General features: G+C 42.3%; 1 protein-coding gene across 1 annotated transcript in view; it reads right to left on the bottom strand.

Annotated features, from left to right (window-relative positions):
• Nucleotides 1-4,853: 4,853 nt before the first annotated feature.
• khdc4 (KH domain containing 4, pre-mRNA splicing factor) overlaps nucleotides 4,854-22,674 on the bottom strand; it is a 40,434-nt gene continuing 22,613 nt past the window's right edge. The window contains exons 5-14 of the mRNA XM_084335827.1: nucleotides 19,750-19,802; nucleotides 19,450-19,649; nucleotides 18,421-18,632; nucleotides 16,273-16,333; nucleotides 11,725-11,782; nucleotides 11,348-11,562; nucleotides 10,425-10,559; nucleotides 7,053-7,162; nucleotides 6,832-6,920; nucleotides 4,854-5,706 (exon numbers count right to left, since the gene is read on the bottom strand). Coding sequence (XP_084191953.1) covers nucleotides 5,474-5,706; nucleotides 6,832-6,920; nucleotides 7,053-7,162; nucleotides 10,425-10,559; nucleotides 11,348-11,562; nucleotides 11,725-11,782; nucleotides 16,273-16,333; nucleotides 18,421-18,632; nucleotides 19,450-19,649; nucleotides 19,750-19,802 — 1,366 coding nt within the window. The 3' untranslated portion in view covers nucleotides 4,854-5,473. The remainder of the gene's footprint in view (nucleotides 5,707-6,831; nucleotides 6,921-7,052; nucleotides 7,163-10,424; nucleotides 10,560-11,347; nucleotides 11,563-11,724; nucleotides 11,783-16,272; nucleotides 16,334-18,420; nucleotides 18,633-19,449; nucleotides 19,650-19,749; nucleotides 19,803-22,674) is intronic.

Here is a 22,674-nt window from a genome sequence, read left to right as displayed (position 1 = left end):
TGTGGCTGAGTTGTCTGATCCAATCGGACAGGGATTACAAATTTTGAACTACTGGGCCCTGAGGCTTCTCTCTCCTTGGATATCAATGTCTGGCTTTGACGAGGAACATGCTCGGTAATTACGTTGGTCAAACCATATACCCCAGAATCCACCCTTTATGACTCTCATCCTCCAATCAGATCTCTCTGGGTTGTCAGGAAGCTGCCATCTCCGGCCTTATTAAATTAATGTCTTACACTGGTAAAATTATCAGACAGGATTTTGGGTACTAGGTAGTATTTGTTCAGGAGTGTATTTGACTATCTCTGTTGGTCATCTGAAGGTCCGTTTGCAGAGGTGTTCAGAGGTCCCGAGACCAACGGGTCGAAAAGTACCTTGCGGGAAAAAAATCGAATCTAGCTTCAGAACATCCCACTCCACTGACTCATGCCTTCTCTATTTGAACGACCACATCAAACAAGAGGTGGACGCGGGCAAATACTGCGGCATGGTCATGCTGGACCTCCAAAAAACTTTCGACACTGTCAATCACTCCATTCTGATTGACAAGCTAAAAGCGATTGGTTTTGATAGTTCATTAGTGAGCTGGATGCAATCCTACCTGGAGGGGAGAGAACAGATGGTGAGGTAAACGGTACTCTACCCCCCCCCCCCCCCCCTCACAGTGAGCTGTGGTGTTCCACAAGGAAGCATACTAGGACCGTTACTGTTGCTAATTTCTGCAAATGTCATGTCGTCAGCTTGTGACTGCAACTTGTTCCTGTTTGCGGACGACTCAGCCCTGCTGGTCTCTGACAAGAACAAGTTGCAGGTTGAAAAAGCCCTCAGCTCTGAACTCGGCAGAATCTGCACCTGGCTCGCTGATAACAAACTATCATTACACCTGGGTAAAACAGAGTTCAGTTCAGTTATTTTTTATTTCGGGCTTTGGACACATAACGTTCATTCCATAAATCACCAAAGTTTTACCAGCTGCTATTGCAGCGTTGTCCAATTGTCCGAAAAGGGCTAGGGAGAAGCACTACTGCACTAGGCTTGTCGGGCCCTACCCCTGAAGACTTGCGTTTAATTTTTTTTACATACATACATCATAGTATACATATAGTACACTGTGTACTGTACACACATATAGTACACATTACAGTATATAATACATAAGTGTATACAGCACATATATAATGTGAGATATTGTTGAATGCCCACGCTAGGTCTTAGGTCAGATCGATAACTTCATAACTCATTGGTCTGCTCATCTTGACATCAAACAGCGTCCTGCGAAGTGGTTGACATGCAGAACCGAACGAGTCTACAAAATGTTGTTGTTACTACTGACCGACAAGAGATAGCGAATGCACCGTTCCGACCCCCGTCAGTCATCGACCTTAGGTCGAGTGATTGAAGTTGCGGAATCTTTTATTTTATTTGCACTGGGAAGGACTCTCCTTATTCAGATGAGGTCCATTTCCCTTATTCGTTACACGTATTATCACTATATGGCTTTACTTGATAATCCCATTATACAGTACACGTATTATCACTGTATGGCTTTACTTGATAATCCCATTATAGCTAGGGATAAAGCCACTTACACGTATTATCACTGTATGGCTTTACTTGATAATCCCATTATACAGTACACGTATTATCACTATATGGCTTTACTTGATAATCCCATTATAGCTAGGGATAAAGCCACTTATTCTATTTTGCTTCAATGCATAATCATATGTCTCCTTTTACTCCGTCTGGCTAAAGCCTTACTCAGGAGGTTTTTTATATCATAAATCAGGCACATTACTGGACCGCATGGTTGACATATTTCTCCTTTTACTCCGTCTTCATTAATCAAAACGCAAAGGGTGAAGTTACAAGGCAAAACACATTTCATGCTTACCCGGTCGTCTGGTCAGAAGAAAGGATACAAAGGATATTTATAAAGAGGTATTTTTAATTAGAAAAAGCTAGTTACAAGAAGAGACTGAAGTGGAAAATTTCCAATTCAGTTTAAAATAAGCAGAAAACAGAACATCTCAGCATTGCACGGCTTGTGCCCCGTGTCTGGCAGCAGGATCTCCATCTCTCAAAAAAGTCTGGCCCTTGAATGAGCAACCGTCTCTTTTTATCGACATTGTACCATATTTCCGATTGGTCTAAACACAGTGATGTCACAGGGTTGTCATGTTTGTTTAGCAAACCAAAATACAATACATAATTCGTATTAACTCCTCCTTCTTTGTACTAACGTTACTGCTAGTTACCTAGTGGTTTTAAGTAACAGAAAGTCCCTTATTCCTTCAAAACAGACAACGGCTTTGTCTGTGGTGACCACGTGACATGGTACCATGCACGAGGCCGCCCTCCATAGGATTTCTTAAAGGTTCCCTCCAGACAAACAGTTTTACACATCATTCTTTTAGTATAATTTTCTACTGACAGTCAATTATAAGCATGCCATTTATGAAAACTTTTACTGTACACATTAAACATTTAATTGTTATATAGTTTTTTCTTTTAAGATTTCCTCAATAGTTTCCGGACTCCTGGCTTTCAACCCTCAACCTTTAATTCCCTTCCCTTCTGAAAGGGTTAACATTTTACTGCTCTCTCTCCTCTTCTGAGGCCCACATTCCGCAGGTTGACTCCCTTTTCACTGTTTTTCACAGACAACAGGCCCCTTCTATGGAGACATTAAAGGCTCAGTTCCATTTTTTATAAGTAGAGCCATCATAGAGCTATCTTTCCAGAGTTCAGTTTAAAGATTTATACTGGTCATATAGGAACGATTCAGGATGTCATTGTCCAAAAGTGTCACTTGTTCTGTGGCACTTCACAGATATATAGTACATGATATATACAATACAATATAGTACCATAATATAATAGTATAGTGCAAATATAGTTCAATATAATATACAAATTAATTATGATTATATAATGTGATATGATATAGCGCACAATACAGTATCATATGTATTTGTAATTATTAAAAAAAAATTATATGCAATTAAAGCTCTTTCCTTCTGTACCTATGAAAAATAGATTTTCTTAGTCTAGATTTGAATTGATTTATGTTTTCACAATATTTTTGTTCATCCTGTAGCCCATTCCACAGGGTGGCTCCGTAAGAGATACACATTATTTTCAGGTTGGTTTTCATCACAGGTTTTTTGAAGTTCAATGGTCCTCTGAGGTTGTATCGCCCCTCTTTATCCTGAAATTTGCTTCTTACATTTACCGGTAATTGATTATTTATTGCTTTGTACATAACTTGCAGAGTTTTAAAGTTTACCATATGAATGAACTTCAAAATGTTCAATGTCTGGCTTCCATTATCTTTGGATCAAATAACGAACTCAGCAAGACCAACGGCTTCTCTGTTACAGTAGGTGACAATATTGTCACAAGGAAAGAGGAAATTACATACCTGGGTTCGATCCTAGAGGCAAATCTTTCCTGTGACAAAATGGCAACCAATGTAATAAAAAAAAAGTCAACCAACGAACAAGATTCTTGTACCGGATCTCCTCTGTGATGAACAAGAATAACCTGAAGACTAACGGGAGCACTTATTCAAGGGTACTACGACTATGCTTGCACCTCATGGTACCAAAGCACCTCAAAGGCACTAAAAACAAGATTACAAACATCACAAAAAAAAATTGGTCAGACTACTGCTTGACCTTACTCCTAAAAACCCACCTCACCCCTGCCCATTTTGACAACCTAGGATGGCTTAGAGTAGATGACAGAGTACAGCAACTTGCAATGGGCCTGGTCTACAAGATACTACACCACTAAGGTACCCATGTACATGTCGAAATACGTCCTAAATGTCAGTGAAGTCCACGACCACAACACCAGAGGGAGCTCCACAAATCATGTTAAACCCAGATTCTGCTCAAACAAGGGACTAAACACGTTTCGCAATTATGCCACATCAATGTGGAACACCCTACCCACAGCCGTAAAATAATGTGAATCCCTACCAACCTTCAAAACCACTCTCAAAGAACACCTACGGGAGGCTGCAATTCACAACTGGCCCCTGTAAATATCCAAACCCACAACCCCCCACCCTCCAATGTAGTTTCTTCCCCCTAAAATGTACTCTTTTAGAAACTCTCTCTTAAACAGTACTGTATATTTGTATGTCATGTATGTCATAAATGTTATGAATTGAAAATGGGGGACCCTGATGTAAACAAGACGAAAGTCTTTCTCTGGTCTGCATCCCCTTAACAATTGTGTGTAGAGCCGTACTGTATTGTACCCATTCTGCAATCTGTTAATAAAGTTTTCAATCAATCAACTGTAGATCCGATTAAACATGCTGCCTTACATCCGATTGGTGCCGACTTTACGACCTAACTAACAGCCGAACACTGTCACCTCGTATTTACCATTTGCTCATACGACTTTACGAGGACAGACCGAACGCACAAAGAGACAAGCTTCTGTTGTTTTCTGGAACCACTGCTCCCAACCCATGTTGTAGTTGTTCACACAGGGAATAAACCTGGTTCCAACACAACGACGGCAGGAACATAATTAGCTATTAATGTATAACGATCAATCAATGGCCTTAATTGTTCCGTGACTTTGTAATAATTGTAAAATGTTTAGTTAGACAGTTCATATTATCACAGTTTGACAAATGTCTATTTTTCCAAGTATATAAATCTTAGTTCACCCATCTATACTATGTCTTGTTGATCGCACCTAATTAGAATATCTGAAACACACTTTGATCATGTGTGGCTTTGTATATTCCATGACTACGTTGTGGCATACAATAGGCATTCATCTATTCCCAGATTAAAATACACCAGAGGTGAAAGAACGACTCACACACACAACAATAAATTATGTTTATGTATTTCACAAAAGCATTAAATAACCTCAATGATACATAGAACTCCATTGTGATCTGTACACAGAGTGAAGAATGGCATGTGAAACACTGAATCTGAAGGTTTCTCTGGATCTGCTTAACACGGAGGAGAAAGAGGGGTGACAAGCAGTAAATGATGATGGTATAAAATTAGAAGTGGTCAGTGATGTAAAACATCATTACCTAGAAACTATTTTCAACTCCTTCATCTGGTGCAGGCCTCGTTCCAAAAACCTGACAAAATATGAGGCAAAATCTTACTAAACAGGGTTTTCATCCATAAAATAGTTTGGGGTATTAGGTCTCTTCTCAATCGCCCCGTTGTCTCCAAACGATCGCACGTGCACGTCCCAAACACCAGCAGGGGTACTTTCACTTTAAAAAGTCAGCAAGTCCATTTTAGACCCTATACTACTAAACCTCCTATCAATGCGGAGAACAGAACAGCTTCATGAGGGGGGGGAAAGTCATCCGTGTGATGGATGAGGACCATGGGACCGGCGATGGGGCGTTGAGAGGGGATGATCTGGGTCAAAGTCCTGTACGATAGAGAGGGAGAAAGCGTTGGAGCCTCATCCAGTCTCAGGGCGCCATCCAGAAGGGCATGGGCTGCTGCTGCTGCAACACCTGTGTTTGGGCGTGTGGGGATGGTGGAGGGGGGCAGCGATACCTCTGTGTCCAGCCTGACGGGTTGGGAGGAACTGCCCCAGGGTTACCTGCCCCCAAGGACCTGGGGGTGGAGTGGTCCTCCTCTTCGTCCGAGGAGTCTCCAGTGTATGCCACCAGACCAGTCTTCATCCTCTTCATTGAGGGATCTGAAAGAGGAACGGGGGTGGGGGGGGGGGGGGGGGGGGGGAGAGAAGACAAGGGGGAAATAGTGCATTGGGAGAGAAAGAAAGAACAGAGATAGGAGGAGAGACACACAAAAAAAAGACACAAAACAAAGTACAACCACCACAGACCATCACATGTGTTAAAAGAAAATTAAAAAGTTGATTATTTAAAAACACATTTTGGGAGAGACAAATAGTTAATAGATTTAATTGCATTGATTATATCAGTAGAGGAGGGGCATTGTTTGAAAAACCAGCCATTGGTTGGTGGGGAGCGACAGTAAGGGGGGCCGTCCAATCGAGCGGTAGGACAGCGTCACAGGGAAGAGTCGTGCCCCACCCCCAATCAGTATCCAGCATCGCCAGAGACACATGGAAGAGAAGAAAAACACAGAGAAAAGAGAAAACACAAAAAACAGGAGAGATTCTCATTAGGGAGAAAGGCTTAGAGACGACACTCCAGACTGATGATGCCCTTTCAACGGCTATTCAAGAGGGGGGGGGGGGGGGGGGGGGGGGGTCCAACAGCAAAGCAATTCAAAGCCTTTGATCCTAAGGCACTTATTATCAGGGATTCAAAAGGTATAGTAACAACTTCTAACACCTCACTGGACATTTTTGTTCATGTCTGTACAATAGGAAGGCCAAATCGGGGTGTATGTTGAGTATTTCAGGAGGAGGAGGTCTCTCTCACTTGAATAATTCCAAGAACAGATGGGTACTATGTTCTAAACCAACTTGGATGTATATATATAACCAAACTGGGCCAAACTGCATTCCTCTCTTATCACATCAATGAGCAAACGGCATGTCTGCATAGAAATGCATTGATACAACATGACAGCCTATTTGGGCTTCTAGTGGACTGGATATGTACAGTACTTTGTCAAATATCTTGGAATAAAAGTACTGAAACCAAGTTACTGTCACTGAGCCTGTAGCAGAGGTCCATGTTCTGCACTACAGGGGCAGACATAGGCGGCATGCTGTGTAGCTCTACACAAGGGCAATAAACGGGGTCAGTTTGCGGTATTGGGACACAGCCCAGCTTCAGGAACTGTGGATTTTGGGGCAGGGATTTGTCGATCCCTGGGGTGAGGCCCTTACCCAGGGACCCCGGCAGCATTCTCCTCTCCTCCATCTTGGGTCTCACTCCTCCATTCACGGGCATGGGTGGTGGAGGCATTAGATGCTTACTGGAGAGAGAGAGAGAAGGGGTGGTGAATGGTAGTAAAAAATAATTGGTGAAATTCAATCAAATGTTTAGTTTGGTCAAATAAGCCTCTTAACCCTTGCACGGCATGTTGCTTTAGAAAAAAAATATATACCTGTCCCTCTCCCCCGGCGGGCCGGAGGAACTCTGTGGTGGGGGTCCTGACGTCTCAAGGCTGCCCATTGGGAAGCCTGCACCTAAATTAGTCATATGAAGGGGTCCATGCTATGAGCAGAAAAACACAGGCACGATTAGCAGACATCCTCTACCTGATCCTTCACCTAAACATCTTTACTAACATAAATATACCGTCATTAATATTAAAGATAATTAAAAATATCATAGTTTTACTTTATTATTTTTTTTAACTTAATTTTTAATTTAAATTTTTAAATTTAATAGTTTTACTGTCTTAAATACCATTGCGGTAATACCCAACCACAATATCTAATTATAATATAATAAAATGAGTTATAAAAATCTAGATTAAAGGTGCTATAGATAACGTTTTTGTGTCGAGTAATCATAAAAAAATATTAATACATCCACAGAGCTTTTATAAAAAGGTGTAGAATGAAAGTATTGCTTTTCTCCCAAAAAAAATTTGCGGGTCCGAAATAATAATAATCATTGTCGCAAAATAATTGACCGACACAGAGTTTAAAATACCGAGCCGCCTCGGCGAGGTGTTTTAAACGTCAGTGAAGGTCAATTATTTTGCGACAATGATCGAGTATAGCTAATTAGCTATACATTATCCCGCTTATTACATGGCTAACTTACTAACAATATACCTAATTCATTTTACATCGACTCGCAACACTGGTTCTGGCTGCGTTCTGGCTCCGCTCGTCGCTCCGCCCCCTGTCATCGCCGGCAGCAGAACACCGGCAGTGTCTAATTGCACTGAAACAGTGTGTGTCAGTGGGCTTGATTGCGAACAGCTGCGCACAGCGGTCATTATTGTCCCACAGCGGTCATTATTGTCTGATAATGACCGCTGTCGGGGGGCTATTGACCAATCACAAGCAAGCATTTCGGCGAATGTGAAAACGCCATGTAATAATGTTGTTTAATTGTTTAATGTTGCAGGCCCTCCCATACTTCCCATTTCGCCCACGTGGAATGCACCCGATTAGATAAATGATATGCTGGTGCTCTATTGCAACATCTAGTAGCTGAATGTTCTATAGAATCTATAGCACCTTTAACATGACATACCTTAACATACACCATAACAATCCCTTTTTCTGAATTTCCAAAATACAGTTAGAAAGAAACACAAACAAATGAACAAGAAACAGGGCACTATCTCAAAACATGTACATAACAAAGCAATTGTTGTTGATTTTCTACTTATGGCGCATTTCCACTACCGTGTCATCCTGTGCCGTAACCCGTGCTCCCGCTTTGTTCCCCTTTTCCCACTGAGTGCCGACTGACCCGTGTGGAACAGCGCCTACCCATGCTAATTTATGCATTTAATTTATTACATTTACCTGGCGCCTTTATCCAAAGCGACTTTCTGTACAACAAGTCAGCAAGAAGGGTACAACTCTGGCAGCTAAGGGTAAGTAACATTGTTCGTCAAACAGTGTTGAACTTGAGTGCTACAGTATTGAGTGCACAGTAGTATAGTATAGACCAGGGGTGGGCAATTATTTTTCCCGGGGGGCCGAATGAGCAACTGAAAATATGTTGGGGGGCCGAGCCAAAATTCCAAACTCAATTATGCATAATATACATTTTATTTCTATATAAAAAGCAGTAAATGGCATTGTTTTGACCCCTGGTAAGAGTGTATGTTATTATTTGGCAATTAAAAGGTGAGGTTAGCTTTCAAAAATATCATTTATTCAAATAGAATTTATTTCCAAAATGATAAACTAAATGTGAAACATGAATAACGAGTTTCTATTGTTTCTATTGAAACAAGGATTTTCTTAGCTTTCTAAAGACATCACATCATCTTATAGCAAAAATAAACAAGACATGTCACTGAACTGTGTAAAGAAAAGTGTCCCCGTTTTGTAGCCTTTTTTACTTTACATGCCTATATTAAACATTTAAGAAAAAAAAATATCAAGTGTCCCATTTCACTTGTTATATTTCCACATTTTAGTGTTCTTCAGTTCTTTTTTGTTTCATTCAGTGTGAGAAATCCAGTCTCTGTTGAGCTTTAACAAGTCCATCAAAGTCAGGTTGCATGTCTGAGGTGGAGATGCGAAGCACAGCTGCCAGATGTTCATCAGTGAGAGAGGATCTGTACCTGGACTAAATGTCATGACTGAGAATGTCTGTACACATATGTAGGTGGATCCAAAGAGAACCAACATCTTCTGAGCATGTCTCCTAAGCGTATATTGTGCGTGTGAACGTTGACATGAAAAAAAAAAAGTATATAAAAAAAAAAAAAAAAAAAATTAAAAAAAAAAAAAAAAAAAAAAATTTTATTATCATGTAATCTTTCGCGGGCCGGTCAGTACAATGCCCAGGTCTGGTATAGACAATAGACATAACAGCATAGTAGGTAGTAATATAGGCAAGGTAGATTAATTAGTTGCAAAGTGCATAATCGTAAAAGACAGTACGAAGGTCTGTAGTTTTTTTTTTTTTTTTTTTTTAACGGTCAACCTCATATTGTGGAAAAAGTTTAGTGAAACTTAAGAAATGTATCAATCTAGTGATCTATGCACAAAAACAATTACATTTTTGCAGCAAATCTCATTAGTTACATCAATATTGTGCTGTCAGAACAGTTTTATGTTTGTACGTTAATTACCTAAAGTTCACTATTGGCCGTTTTAGCACTCCCATCTTGTTATCACCAAGGAAATGCTTTGAAACTCATTAAAAGAAGTTGGTCAATCTAGTGTTCTATGCATGAAAACTGCACACAGTTTTGCATAAAGCAGTGTTGTTTTTAGAATCCAACCACCTAAACGGTTCACTGAAATATGTTTGACAACTTTTGAAGCAAGAAATAGTCCTCTACGGTCCTGTGTTGTCACGTCTCTCGTGAAACGTGAAATGTACGCCAGCAAGCAGAGTAACTCCTCCCAAAGAGGGCTCCTCCATTGTCTCAGCTCCTCCTACCTACACCTACACTGACACAGGTGTATAGTGTACGGGGAAAAACAACACAGGCAACACGGCAGGGTGGAGCACGGCAAGTCTACCTGTACTGTACCGTGCTGTACCATACCGTGCCTAGCGGTCAGTGGAAATGTGCCATTAGAGGGAGTGAGGGATCAAACGGACTGAACAGGCAGACACATTGCAGACAGCGAGGACAGTAAAGAGTAAGGAAACAGTTACACATACAGGTTAGGTTGGCGAGTCGCACTCTGCTGCAAGACAGAAGAACTGCAGTGAGAGAGACTGACAGACGGACAGATGGGGGACGGGGACACCAGAAGAGGAGGCAAGGAGGAGGGAGGACTCTCCAAAAAGAGGCGGCGCAAGAGTAGAGTAAGCGGATAATCACCTGGTATCCCAGCAGGCCGCTGTTATTCTCGTCCGGCACCTCCTCTGTGAAGCGCCTCTTCTGTGGTGGGTTGAGTGGAGCAGCGGGAGGAAGGGCTTTGGGTGGAGCAGGAGGGAAGGGGACAGGAGGGAGAGGCTAGTGATGGAGAGGATAAATATTAACACAATTCACAACAGTGTACAGTATATAGCACAATTCATCAGTGTATTATTGCACAATTCACAACAGTGTATTATAGCACAATTCACCAGTCTATTATAGCAGTGTATTATAGTGTATCATAGCACCATTCACCACAGTGTATTATAGCACTATTCACCACAGTGTATCATAGCACCATTCACCACAGTGTATCATAGCACCATTCACCAGTGTATCATAGCACCATTCACCACAGTGTATCATAGCACCATTCACCAGTGTATCATAGCACCATTCACCAGTGTATCATAGCACCATTCACCACAGTGTATCATAGCACCATTCACCAGTGTATCATAGCACCATTCACCACAGTGTATCATAGCACCATTCACCAGTGTATCATAGCACCATTCACCACAGTGTATCATAGCACCATTCACCAGTGTATCATAGCACCATTCACCACAGTGTATCATAGCACCATTCACCAGTGTATCATAGCACCATTCACCACAGTGTATCATAGCACCATTCACCACAGTGTATCATAGCACCATTCACCACAGTGTATTATAGTACCATTTACCAGTGTATCATAGCACAATTCACCAGAGTGTATGATAGCACAATTCACCAGAGTGTATTATAGCACAATTCACCAGAGTGTATGATAGCACAATTCACCAGTGTATGATAGCACAATTCACAACAGTTGTGATTGGAGGATCAAGAAAAGAGGGCAGGGTTCGAGAGAGGTCAATTGCCGGCTTAAGTCTTACCTGTGGAAGAGTGGTGGGGATGGGGGGGAGGGGGTACTGAGGGGGCACACCCGCAGGCGCCCCGGGAGGTATGGGTGGCGGGACAGTGTACGGAGGAGGAACCAGTTGTGGCTGAGGGGGAGGGATGGGCATGGAGTAGGCTGGCTGGAATCCAGCAGGAGGATAGTACGGAGGCTGAGGAGGCATCCCGTTCACCACCGGTGGCTGCAGGAAGCCTGCGGGTGGAGCGGAGAGGGGTCAGAGGTCATTCACGTCAGCATACCTCTGTGACTACTGCGGTCACACAGTTATTATAATGACCGACAACGACCATGGTTCTTTAGCTGAAGCAAACTATATTCCCAGATACGAGAGTGAGAGTCGGTCAGTGGCTGTACCTTGATTGGGCATCATGGCACCCATCTGGTTGAGGAAGCGGGAATAGTCCGCATGCACCTGGATGAAGACATGGAGAGGTTCAGACAAGGCTGGGGTCCAGTTAAAAAGGAATATTAACTACAATGCCAACACATTTTGTGGCCAACAGGCGTGTCAACAGCCTGCCCTTTCATACAGTCGTCACCAGGGGGCGACCCACCTTGTGTTTCTAGGCAACGGGGAATTCCACTTCCCTAGAGATTTATTAGCCTCCGAGGTCTGTACATTTTGAGTGAAAAACAGTGAGCCACTGGTTCCTTATCTTCACAATTTAAACCTTTAGAGCTAAATGGTAAATGGTGCATTTACATGGCGCTTTTGTCCAAAGCACTTTACAATTTTTGTTCCTCACATTCACACACACACACACCGATGGCGAAGGCAACCATTCAAGGTGACAACCTGCATAGCAGGGTTAAGCATCTCGACTCTCGCTCAAGGACACTTTGACACGCTGCCCCGGGAGGAGTGGGAATCGAACCGGGAACCTTCCGACTACCGGACGAACACTCTACCTCCTGAGCCACTGTCGCCCCCCCCGAGCTAGCTACCGAAGCAGTTTTGTCCATATATGTATTATTTATTCAGTCTGGTTAATTGAAGCAAAGATGCAGTGATGTCATCTATTTTATTGTAAGAGTATATTTGGACTTATAAACAGACTGCATTGATATTGCACATATTGCACTGGTATGGCTATTTTTCATATAGACATGTCTAACTGGAGCCTAGAAGAACATTCCGCGCTTCCCTGACTGGAGTAGGCTACTGGTAATTTGCATAGTCTTAGAGAAAAATAAGGAAATAAAAGTTATCCTCAGTAGAGGAAACGGAGCACGTGGATCAGAGAAACAACGCATTCATTCCGAAGACTATTGCATCTTCAATTAATTCAAGTGCCAAAATGAAGATGATTACAGTCATCTTAGATTTAATCATTTTAAATAGGGAGAGACCGATAAGAGAATGATGAGTGAGAGACAGTCACTGAAGGGTGTGTGGATGATGGAGAGAGCAGTCTGTCCTCTCCTGACTCTCAATCATTCTCCCATCTTTTCCCAATCCTGTGATTCATTCAGGCTCTTGTATCGTTTCCGATCCCGATTCAAATGAATAAAATTACTTCTATCCCGTCCATTATGTTTGAATTGACACTTCGCTTCGGCAACCAATGCAAACCCGGTGGCCCCACGGGACTCCCATTCAAATGTCACACTAACAGGGAAGGGATCAGCGAGCTATATGGAGAGCGACAGGAAACCTTAACCCCAGATTTTAGGCTGTGATCACACTGGATGCCTTTTTGAACGCGCCCGTGCCTTGTTTTCACTGGTTGTGTCGCGACAGGTGCACGTCTCCTCCAAACTCTGTTGAAAACGTTTCAACTTTAGCCACGGAGCGCACCATCATCAATGTCACCTTCTTGTCGACAGACCAATCAAATCATCCGAAGGGGAGGGATTACAAAACTGAGATATCTGAAGAGAAATGGACGGCAAAAAAAAATAAGCTCATTTAGGCGGTTTCTGACAAACCTTGTTTGTACAACCAGGTCTTAACATGACCGATATGAACAGCAACACACCTGCAGGGCTGCGAGTACGGCAGTAGAGCTGTGAATCTTCACTGGCCTCACAGTTCGATTACGATTCAGCTGTCCACGATTCGATTAGATTACGATTCAGCTGTCCACTATTCGATTCTATGATGCATCTCGATGCAGCTCAATAATATTATAATATTACATCCTCAATTTTATAATCTATATTACTGCACACGGCTACTTTTTCATCAATTAATACAAGCAGTCAGATAAATTTACTTTTATTTAGAAAGTTCTTAAATCAGAATGTCAAAATAAATGTCTAAATAAATGTCTTTACTAGTGTTGTATGATACAGATACTAGAAAGGTATCTCGATACCCAGCTGTTAAAAACGGTTCAATACTCTTTATTAGTATCAGAATTAGTATCAATACTTTTAGAATAGCCTGATGCTGTATTTTCTATGAGTTGAGTGGATGCATGACCAGAGCACTAGCTTTAATAATAATAATAATAATAATAATAATAATAATAATAATAATATATTTGATTTGTAGGGCTTTATAGTTCTGGAGAAAATATATATATATTTTTTTTTTAAATAATCGATTATGTTCCGTCACTGCATCGATGCTGAATCGTCCACATCCGCATCGCGATGCATCTTAGAATCTAGACATTTCCACACCCCTAGCGAGTAGTAATGTATGCAACTTACGTAACATTAGCGGAGGTAGCGACTGTAACCAGTGGTATCGCTCGTTACGCCCTGTGCACTTTCGATTCTCTATTCACACCGCCGCGCCGCGCATCTGAGCGCAAGAAAGAGGCCTCCAATCTGATCACAACCTCAAGCAGCACAACAACAAACACATCCTGAACAGCTGCGTGACCCAAAACAGAGCTTCTCCCAACAGCTCTTCAGTGGAGGTGAATGAAATGCTCATCCAGTTCAACACTGAAAGAGGTTCACCCCTTTACTTTTTCTAAAATATGTCACTTGTAATAATGTCAGCCATTGTTCATGGCAAGAAATAAAGAACATAAGAATAAATAATGTGCAAGTAAGGTCCTGAATACAGTGCAGCAAAAAACTACATTTAAATAAAAAGCAACCAAATCGTGTGCCGGTGGCAGCACCTGAGGAAGGGCCTCATCGTCACCACTAGTGGGAAAAGTCAGTCCTGGCTGTTTAGACCTACTGTTACAAAGGGTCAGATTAAACCGAATATATATATTTATTGCTTGAGATCCCATGTATAATATTTGTATATCGTCTGATATCCCTTGTATATTCTTTGTACATATACACGGAATATCCCTTTACCTAGGTACAGGCCAGACCATAATATTCGTTCTCCTATTGGACAGCGACCCCCTAGGCGCCACGGCCATACCCCCAATGCCGAGTTCAAAGCCACCGCCAAGGCTTGTCTCAACATGTCCAGGTTTGCGCAGTAATACGAGACAGAACTGAGGTTGGCACTAGATTATTCACCTTACGTATAAATACGTTGCAGGTGGATACAGCAGTTAGTTACCCTCAAACGAGTTAACCCAACAAGTTGAAGCCTTCACCACGAGTCAACGACCAAGTGAAGTGAGCAACCTTGCATCTAAATAGAGCACTTATAACCGCGTGCGAATAGGATAGTAAAAGTGTCAGAGCTTAGTGAAATAACGTCAAGTTCGACCTAGTTAAATGTGAAGTACCGTGCACAGGAGAATCTACACCGGCAAATGCAGAGCCTTTTCCGGCTGGATTATTATATTGCTTTGGTACCGTGGCTGCTGGAGCAGAGAACCGTCTACCCCACTGCTGTGTGGGATTTACCCGTGAGGAGCATCACTCGAGCCCGTCTCTAGGAAGAGGCTGGCTGGCTTTCATCCATGCTGTCCCGCATACTTGGATTATAGCTGCTGCTTTTGTCTGCCGATCGAGGGGAGTATATGTACAGACTCCCGTAGCTGGAGCTTATTGATTCCTCGTTGATCCAGACTTTTGCTCCCGAACATTCCTCTCCCCTGCTGGCTTACAACCGGAGGGAACCCCCTTAGTATCTCCCGCTGACCTACGAGTGTACCTTATATAATTCTTATGCTACAGGTGGTATTAATTATCCCCTTCGTAATATGCTCATGGACTTACGCTCTTGACCTATTCATGCACATTCTTCGCCTTACAAGCGCAACTCTAATTCTCAATAATATGTAAGATAATCTTGATGCTCTTCTAATAAATATTACAAACAGTACTTTCCTTGTTAAGCCGTGTTATTGTGTGGGTGTTCATCACATATACCTGTGTACTGTATGGCCAGTAGTAATGTACATAACTCAGTAGTGGTTTAATGATACCACACTTATTCAATACAGTCAGGGAATTGTACCCCTCAGTTACACCTACAGATGCACAGATTAAAAATACATTGTTATGAGGTTTGGTGGTACTGCTGCAATTGAATGAGCATAAAAGAATAATGCACTCAATATAGAAGACACCTCCGCATAATGCCTTCATGCATGTTTCCAAAACAGATGTGAATTTTGATCGTACCAAAAGAACAAAAAGTGATGAATCCCAATACGTTTGTGGAAAAGTTTGCAGGTAACATTACATTTTTCTTCCCTTTTTAAAGAAACACTGGTGTTTTTGTAGTTTCTTGGCCATTTGTTTTGTTTTACCGACTGTAGTAAAGGCTATTACTTGAATAAAACTGAAGGGTGCCAGGAGGAATATCAATAGCGTTTAATTTGGTTTGACACTGATATTTTATTTAGCTGCCAAGCCATCCAGAAATGCCACATTCTGAGTGGAATGTAAAAGCTGAAACATTACACCTACCCCTCTGCTCAGAGCAGAGAGACCGGAGAATCGTTTAGTCTCCGACCACGGGAGGCAAATCTGACCGCGGGAGACAGGTCGCTGTTCCGAATAAGATAGTATCAATGAAATACTCACCGTCTGAAGCAGGTTCTCACACAGGATCTTTGCGGCTGCAAGGCCCTCTGGTTTAGGATGACTGGGAAGACGAAAAGACTGCCATCAGACCTATACAGACCTGAATTAACCATATTCACACAGTGGCCATTTTGCTCTTATGTCGTGCTCAGGAAAGGAATCCCAACCAGAGCATGACCTAAGTGCAAAATTACCGCCGTGTAAATACGGTCAATTTCGACTAAAGGTACATGCCCAATTAAATGAAAGATTGCTCCACTTCTACAAGGTCAATTTGCATGTCCTTGGTATCTAGGAACATCTAGGGACCTGGGGGTATGTATTCCCAGTGTCAGAAATATTGTGTCCGTTACTAGGCTTGAGTCAATTGTGATGAAACAAATTATTTTTTTTGCCGGTGAATAACACCATGTTTCATGTTATAATTGTGTGGCTCGCTCACTGAGCTCATTCAGCACCTTCTTGAGATCCAGTGTAAAAAGAAAACTAAGCAAATGAATAAAGGGAAGATGATTAAACAGAAGGATTTGTAGATACAGTAATAAATTATAATCCATTTGAATTATACATTCAAAATTGAATTATAAACTATAAATTACCTTATGGCCAAATCATACATCTATGGATAGGGAAAAGGCTTCTCTTTCCAATGGCCGTGTTAAATCTGGATTTAGTCATTTCCTCTCGGTTTAACGATAAAAGAGAGCTAGAATTCTTATTTTTGGAAAATCTTAAAAACATTGGTAAACAAACGTAGTGCTGAAAATATACACTTTGACTGCTGTTTTTATAGGGTTACAGTCTTTACTCTTGGCTACATTTGAAAAAGAAACAACATTAATTAACACATTGGTCACCAAAAACGCTTTACAGCATTATTGCCCGCCAGGCGTTGAACGCCAACAACGCTGTACAGCGTTTTTTAGATCAATATTTCATTTTTTCGCCATGGCATTCATAATTCATCCAGCCAACCTCCGGTGCTCCAGCGGGACCCTGAATGAGACTGCAACGCCTCAATACCGCCACCTGGTGGATGGTCGGGCGAGTTACACTCTGAAAACCGGATGTTGTCATTGGTGCGTCGAGGAAATTCCTCCGGCAGTCACATCTTGTTACGAAACTCCAGACAAACACTATAGTGCATATGGATCGCTGCCATAATCGATATGATTTTGGCGTTTATTGCGCCATACAAACCGGAAATGGATGTAGGAGATCGGCGTCGAATAATTGGGATCTTTCTCCTCCAGTCTCATCGGCACACAGTAACGTTATTTTCAGCCCGATTGTTTATTCATTTCACTGCAAACCATCTGATCAACATATCAAGCCATAGTAAATAAAGCTGTTACTGACGATCAAGGAATTATAAACGACCCCCCCCCCCCCCTTTCTTCCACGCATGATGAAGCATAATGTATACCGATCATACAGATTTGAATTTTTTAATATAGCCTGTATATAATAGGAGAGAAACACCAATCGATAATCTGCTTCAGGGCCTATAACTACTGTTTTTGGAATTACAGCAGAAAAGATTAAAAACATACTTATATTCTCGACGCTAGTAACACAACAATGTATGAATGAAAAAATATAACGTTCCCACATCCTGAACGATAGATAATCGATGTTGAATGGGCCATAGTAATGTCAATATAGCAATACAATTTAAAAAGTTATAGCCCTGCAAAGAAGGTAAACATCACCATAGGCTTTCAACGGTGGCAGAGAGTGGTATAAGATGGGCACAATGCCCGGCGCCCAATGTGTTAATACGGTCTGTATTGAATGATGGATTTATGATAAAAACAGCAGGGTCCCCCAATAGGCCATCCGTTTTGGTTTTTGAGATATTGTTCGTAGAAGATGTTAGTAATGCCAGTGGAAGTCAATAATGGCTTGAATCACGTGATTCTTCAGAGATGTATGCTTCGTGTCCCACTCAACCTCCACCACCATTGATAACAAACGCCAAGATGTTATACTTCTAATACCTCAAAAACAGGAGCACTGGTACGAGTGCTTTTTAAGTTTTTATGGATGAATTGAAAGGAAGCTTCTTCTAAAATGGTACAAACAAGCGTCATCCCTCTCAACGCCGGCGGGTTCTAATCTTTACTTATGCACAAATTCAATACCCACCTAATGTAGATGTACATGGGTTCAAAGGCCTCTCGCCCGGAGGCTGGTTCCAGACAGCCGGATCCCTTCCCCCGGAGGAAGACTTTGGCCCCCGTCTCAGCCTGGATGTGCTGCAGGTAGGAACAACCAGGGCCCTCGACCCGCTCCTTCACTATAAACCCCTGGATGGCGTGCTCTAGTCCCACAAACAGCTTGTCCTGAACATAGTGCATCTGGAAGATAAAGACAACATAGCATGGGCATAAATGCAAATACTGCAATTGGCCCTGCCCCCTCTTAGCTTGACCGAGGAAAGCAAAGCTTGCGATAGGGTCAAGAAAAAGCCTGAATATAAAATATGAGAAAATGAAATGGTATAAACAAAAAGGTGCAGATGAGGGTCTGTATGCCCTATCGGTCATAATATACCTTACAATAAATATAGGCAATAAAGAATCTATTTGAATCCGAATATATACTAGGGGTGGGTGGTATATAGCATGCGCTTGTTTACATCAATGTTTACGTTGCACTACTCGCATGTTTTTTATTAGCCAATAATGGGCCAACTTTTTTACATGTCTTTTTCCACAAACTAGTTTATTATATTTGAATAGCAGTGCACAGCAGGCTAGCTTTGTGTGTTACAGTTGTAAATGTGAAAAAGCCTTAAAAATAGCCTTCTACAGGTACATCTGGTAGATCTCTACCGTGGCACAGATTTATACCGGTATACTGGTTCAACCGTTATACCAGCCACCCCTAATATATACTATGAGTAAAAGTATGCAGGTGCAGCACCTTGCAACACAATAGGTCATAATATACGTTATAGTCCGTACAGGTTTTGGTGGTTAAGAGTCAGTCATTCCTAATAGTTCTCAAGTTCGGCAGCCGTTAGATCTCCAGCTGCTGGCAGCAGTCCATGCCCCCGTTTGTGGAGCCTAATGGCCGCTGGCATGCAGGTTAGGTATTTCACCTAAACATAATGGTTAGTACACAACAAGTATAACAGACATGGGGAGGAATTCATAGCCATGCCAGTCTTACCCCAGACTGAAAGTGTGGTTTGTGGTGGTGGTGGTGATGGTGGTGGTGGTTCATGGGAGGTAGTGACGGAGGAGGCGGGTTGTGTTGCTGGTAAACTGTGATGGTGGTTCCGCTGGATGAGAAGGATGAGGAGGCCGATGAGGCGGTCGCAGCCTTCACCACACCGTTGGTGATGATCTCCTTTATTCGGTTTACGGCTCCTGCGGACAGAGAGAGCCGTTAGTCCCATTGTATCCCTACAGTCGGTAGCAAAACGTGCCTCCAAAAGCCTGTGATGGGATCAAATGAAGAGATACTGACTGTCGACGAGTTCCCTGGTTTGGCCTTGCACGTGCAGATAGAGGGGCCGGTCGCTGTGGGGAGAGAGAGAGGAGCCCGTGTTACACTAGGACTGATAAAACAGCAGGTCCTTCTTCCTCTTGAGGTTTTAAGGCAGTTGGCATCCAAAATGCTGCATTACTGCTACCGTCTTCACTGTAGGGTTGCACGATACACCGATACCAGAAGAGCCAGATAAAACATTAAGAACAGGTTTCTTATTTACAATGTTGATCTGGTCCAAGAGGCCCCAACAGGAGCACAAATAAACATATACATACATACACACCAATAACAAAATAAAAACACAGTTAACAGATTAATTGCCAAGAACGAGTTAACTCGTTATTGCCCGCCATGCAATTTCTTTTATTCGCTATATCTATTCATAATTCATGGCTGCAGCCTCTGCAGACCCTTCAGACCCTGTCTGAGCTGGCAGACGGTCAACACCGCCCTCTACTGCCTTGGGGAGCTATTGCACTCCATTGGAACTGGTCTGGTGTGTTTTCTGCAATAGTATGCAGCTGCAGAGCCGCAGAGCCAGCGGCGCTCTCAGGGCCGCGCTCTGACGGCCGCGCTGTGAGGGCCGCTCAGCAGCGCCACCCACCCAATGGCTGAATTGCCAATGGCTGAATTGGAGTATTGCACTGTGCGGGCACAGCTGTGAGATCCGCGCAAGGCCAGATATCTTGAATGAATGCGTTTATTTATTTCGAACATAAATTGAAAATAAATAATAATAAAAAAAAACTAGACAAATTCCGCACAGGGAAATTGTGAAGGTGTGGGTGATGCCTGTGCACCGCCGGCCAATGGGAGAGGGTCTGTATTGTCCCTGTATTGTCTCTTTCCACAGCAAAACGGTAGGCAATGCACCTTGATTGAGAAATGCAGGCTTCAATCTATGTTGTTTAGTCTATCTGTTCAGTACTGTTTCAAGATGCTCTCTCTCTCTCTCTCTCTCTCTCTCTCGCTCTCTCTCTGGTGTGCCTCTCTCTGGTGTGCCTCTTTTTGATGTCTCTTTCTCTCTCTCTAGCTTCCAATCTCTCTCTCTCTCTCTGAGAGAAGTGTTGACTATACAGACAAATGTTCTAGAATGTTTGATTATGACATCATACTGTGACATCACAAATGTTCTAGAATGTTCTATTATGACAAGTAAATAAGTCAAGAACAAAACAAGAACACCATAAAGTCCAAAACATTTAAAATAAATATATGATTCCACAGACATAACTTTGACCACAAGACCACCAGACCCACATATAGTGTCTTATGTAGTCTTATGCATAATTGCACATAGTTCATGTATAATATTGTAAAATAGCTTAGACATAGCCTACTTGCATAGAATAGTCATGTATAATAATGTATAATATTGCTGGCTGTACAATACTGCTGTATGCCTATAATACTGCTGTTCATATCCAGTATACACATAAAAAAAAATAAAAAAAAAAATATCTTATTTCCTGATCAGCACACATACACACATAGGGCCCACGTTGATATATCTGTGAAAAAAGCTCAGATTATCCCAAGACTGGTAAAATAGATTCCTTACCTCAGATCAGATGTTCTCCAAAAAGATTATTCCAATTCCTGATCGCGTTTATTGATCCAACGCTGGGTACTGGAAACACACATTTTCCGCTGTTCTAATAGTGGGCGATGACTGCAGTAGGCTCGGATTACATGTCTGACAAGTAAAATATGGAAGCAGGACTTTCTTTTCTCCATGCGTTTCATTCAATCCAATGGGGTGCAGTACCATCCGGAGAGACGATAGGGGGCGGTATTTTCCCTGTTCGAGTTCAGACAGATCCCCACTGGTAACGTGAGGCTAGATTGATGAAAAATGAATGGAAATCTCGTTATTGGCACTCAAAGTGTTAATATAAATGGAGAACAGGGTAGGACCCAAGATTGAGCCCCGAGGCACCCGTTTAGTGATGGCAAGTGGCTCAGACAGGATATTCTCTGTCTTGACCGGTTGGATCCGGTTAGTAAGGTAGCTGGCAAACCAGTTGCAGCAGGTGGGGGATAAACCAATGCTGGAGAGTAGGGGTGCACCGATATATCGGTCGGATATCGGTATCGACCGATAAGTGCCTTGTTGACTGCCATAAGCTCAAATGTGCCGATGGCAGTGGCCGATAAATATCTGTCAATTTGTGTCGCGTCAATCTGGTCCACACGTACAAACTGCACAACGCCGCCCCCACACACACACAAGCTACTACTGCATCAAAGTTACTACTTATGATTAACAAAGGCATTCGTTTTGTGGCATTAACGTTATATATAGTTACACGTTCAATAACATCAGCCTATTTACCCGAACATAGCAAGCATTACTCATTCATATCTCTCACTTCCTTCCTTTGCTCAGAGAGCCTGTACTGAATTGTACCCATTCTGCAATCTGTTAATAAAGTTTTCAATCAGACAAATGTATAGAAAAGCTTTTATTATAACATTCGTTGCAGTAAAATCATTATGCCTCGTTTAGTCATCCTGCGGAGCGCTGGTAGTCTACTCGTGGCCGGCGGGGAGCTAACTTTATTAGTGCCGGTAGGTTTGTTGTTGATCTCGCATGTAGATCAATGGCGGACTTCCCGGAAGTAAAAAACGAATAAGCGATTGCCGATTGGTGGTAAGAACAGCAGAGGCGGGTGCAAGCGGTGTGACGTAATTGGCAGAATCTACTGTCAATCAAAATTGTTCTGTTGCCATCACCATGCATTGCTTTGGTTGAGAGAGATAGTGCTCTCTTATTAAAACTCATAAACAAGTCTTGAGCAAGACAAGTTAGTCTGTTAGGTTATGAAAGTCAGTGAGTATTGTATGACTCAGACTTCAGCAATAATCATGACTCATGAGCATTATAAAATAAAAACACAC

This window comes from Notolepis coatsorum (genome assembly GCF_963971535.1).
Source record: "Notolepis coatsorum genome assembly, chromosome: 19".
Lineage (NCBI taxonomy): Eukaryota > Metazoa > Chordata > Actinopteri > Aulopiformes > Paralepididae > Notolepis > Notolepis coatsorum.
This window is presented reverse-complemented; position numbering and strand designations above follow the sequence as displayed.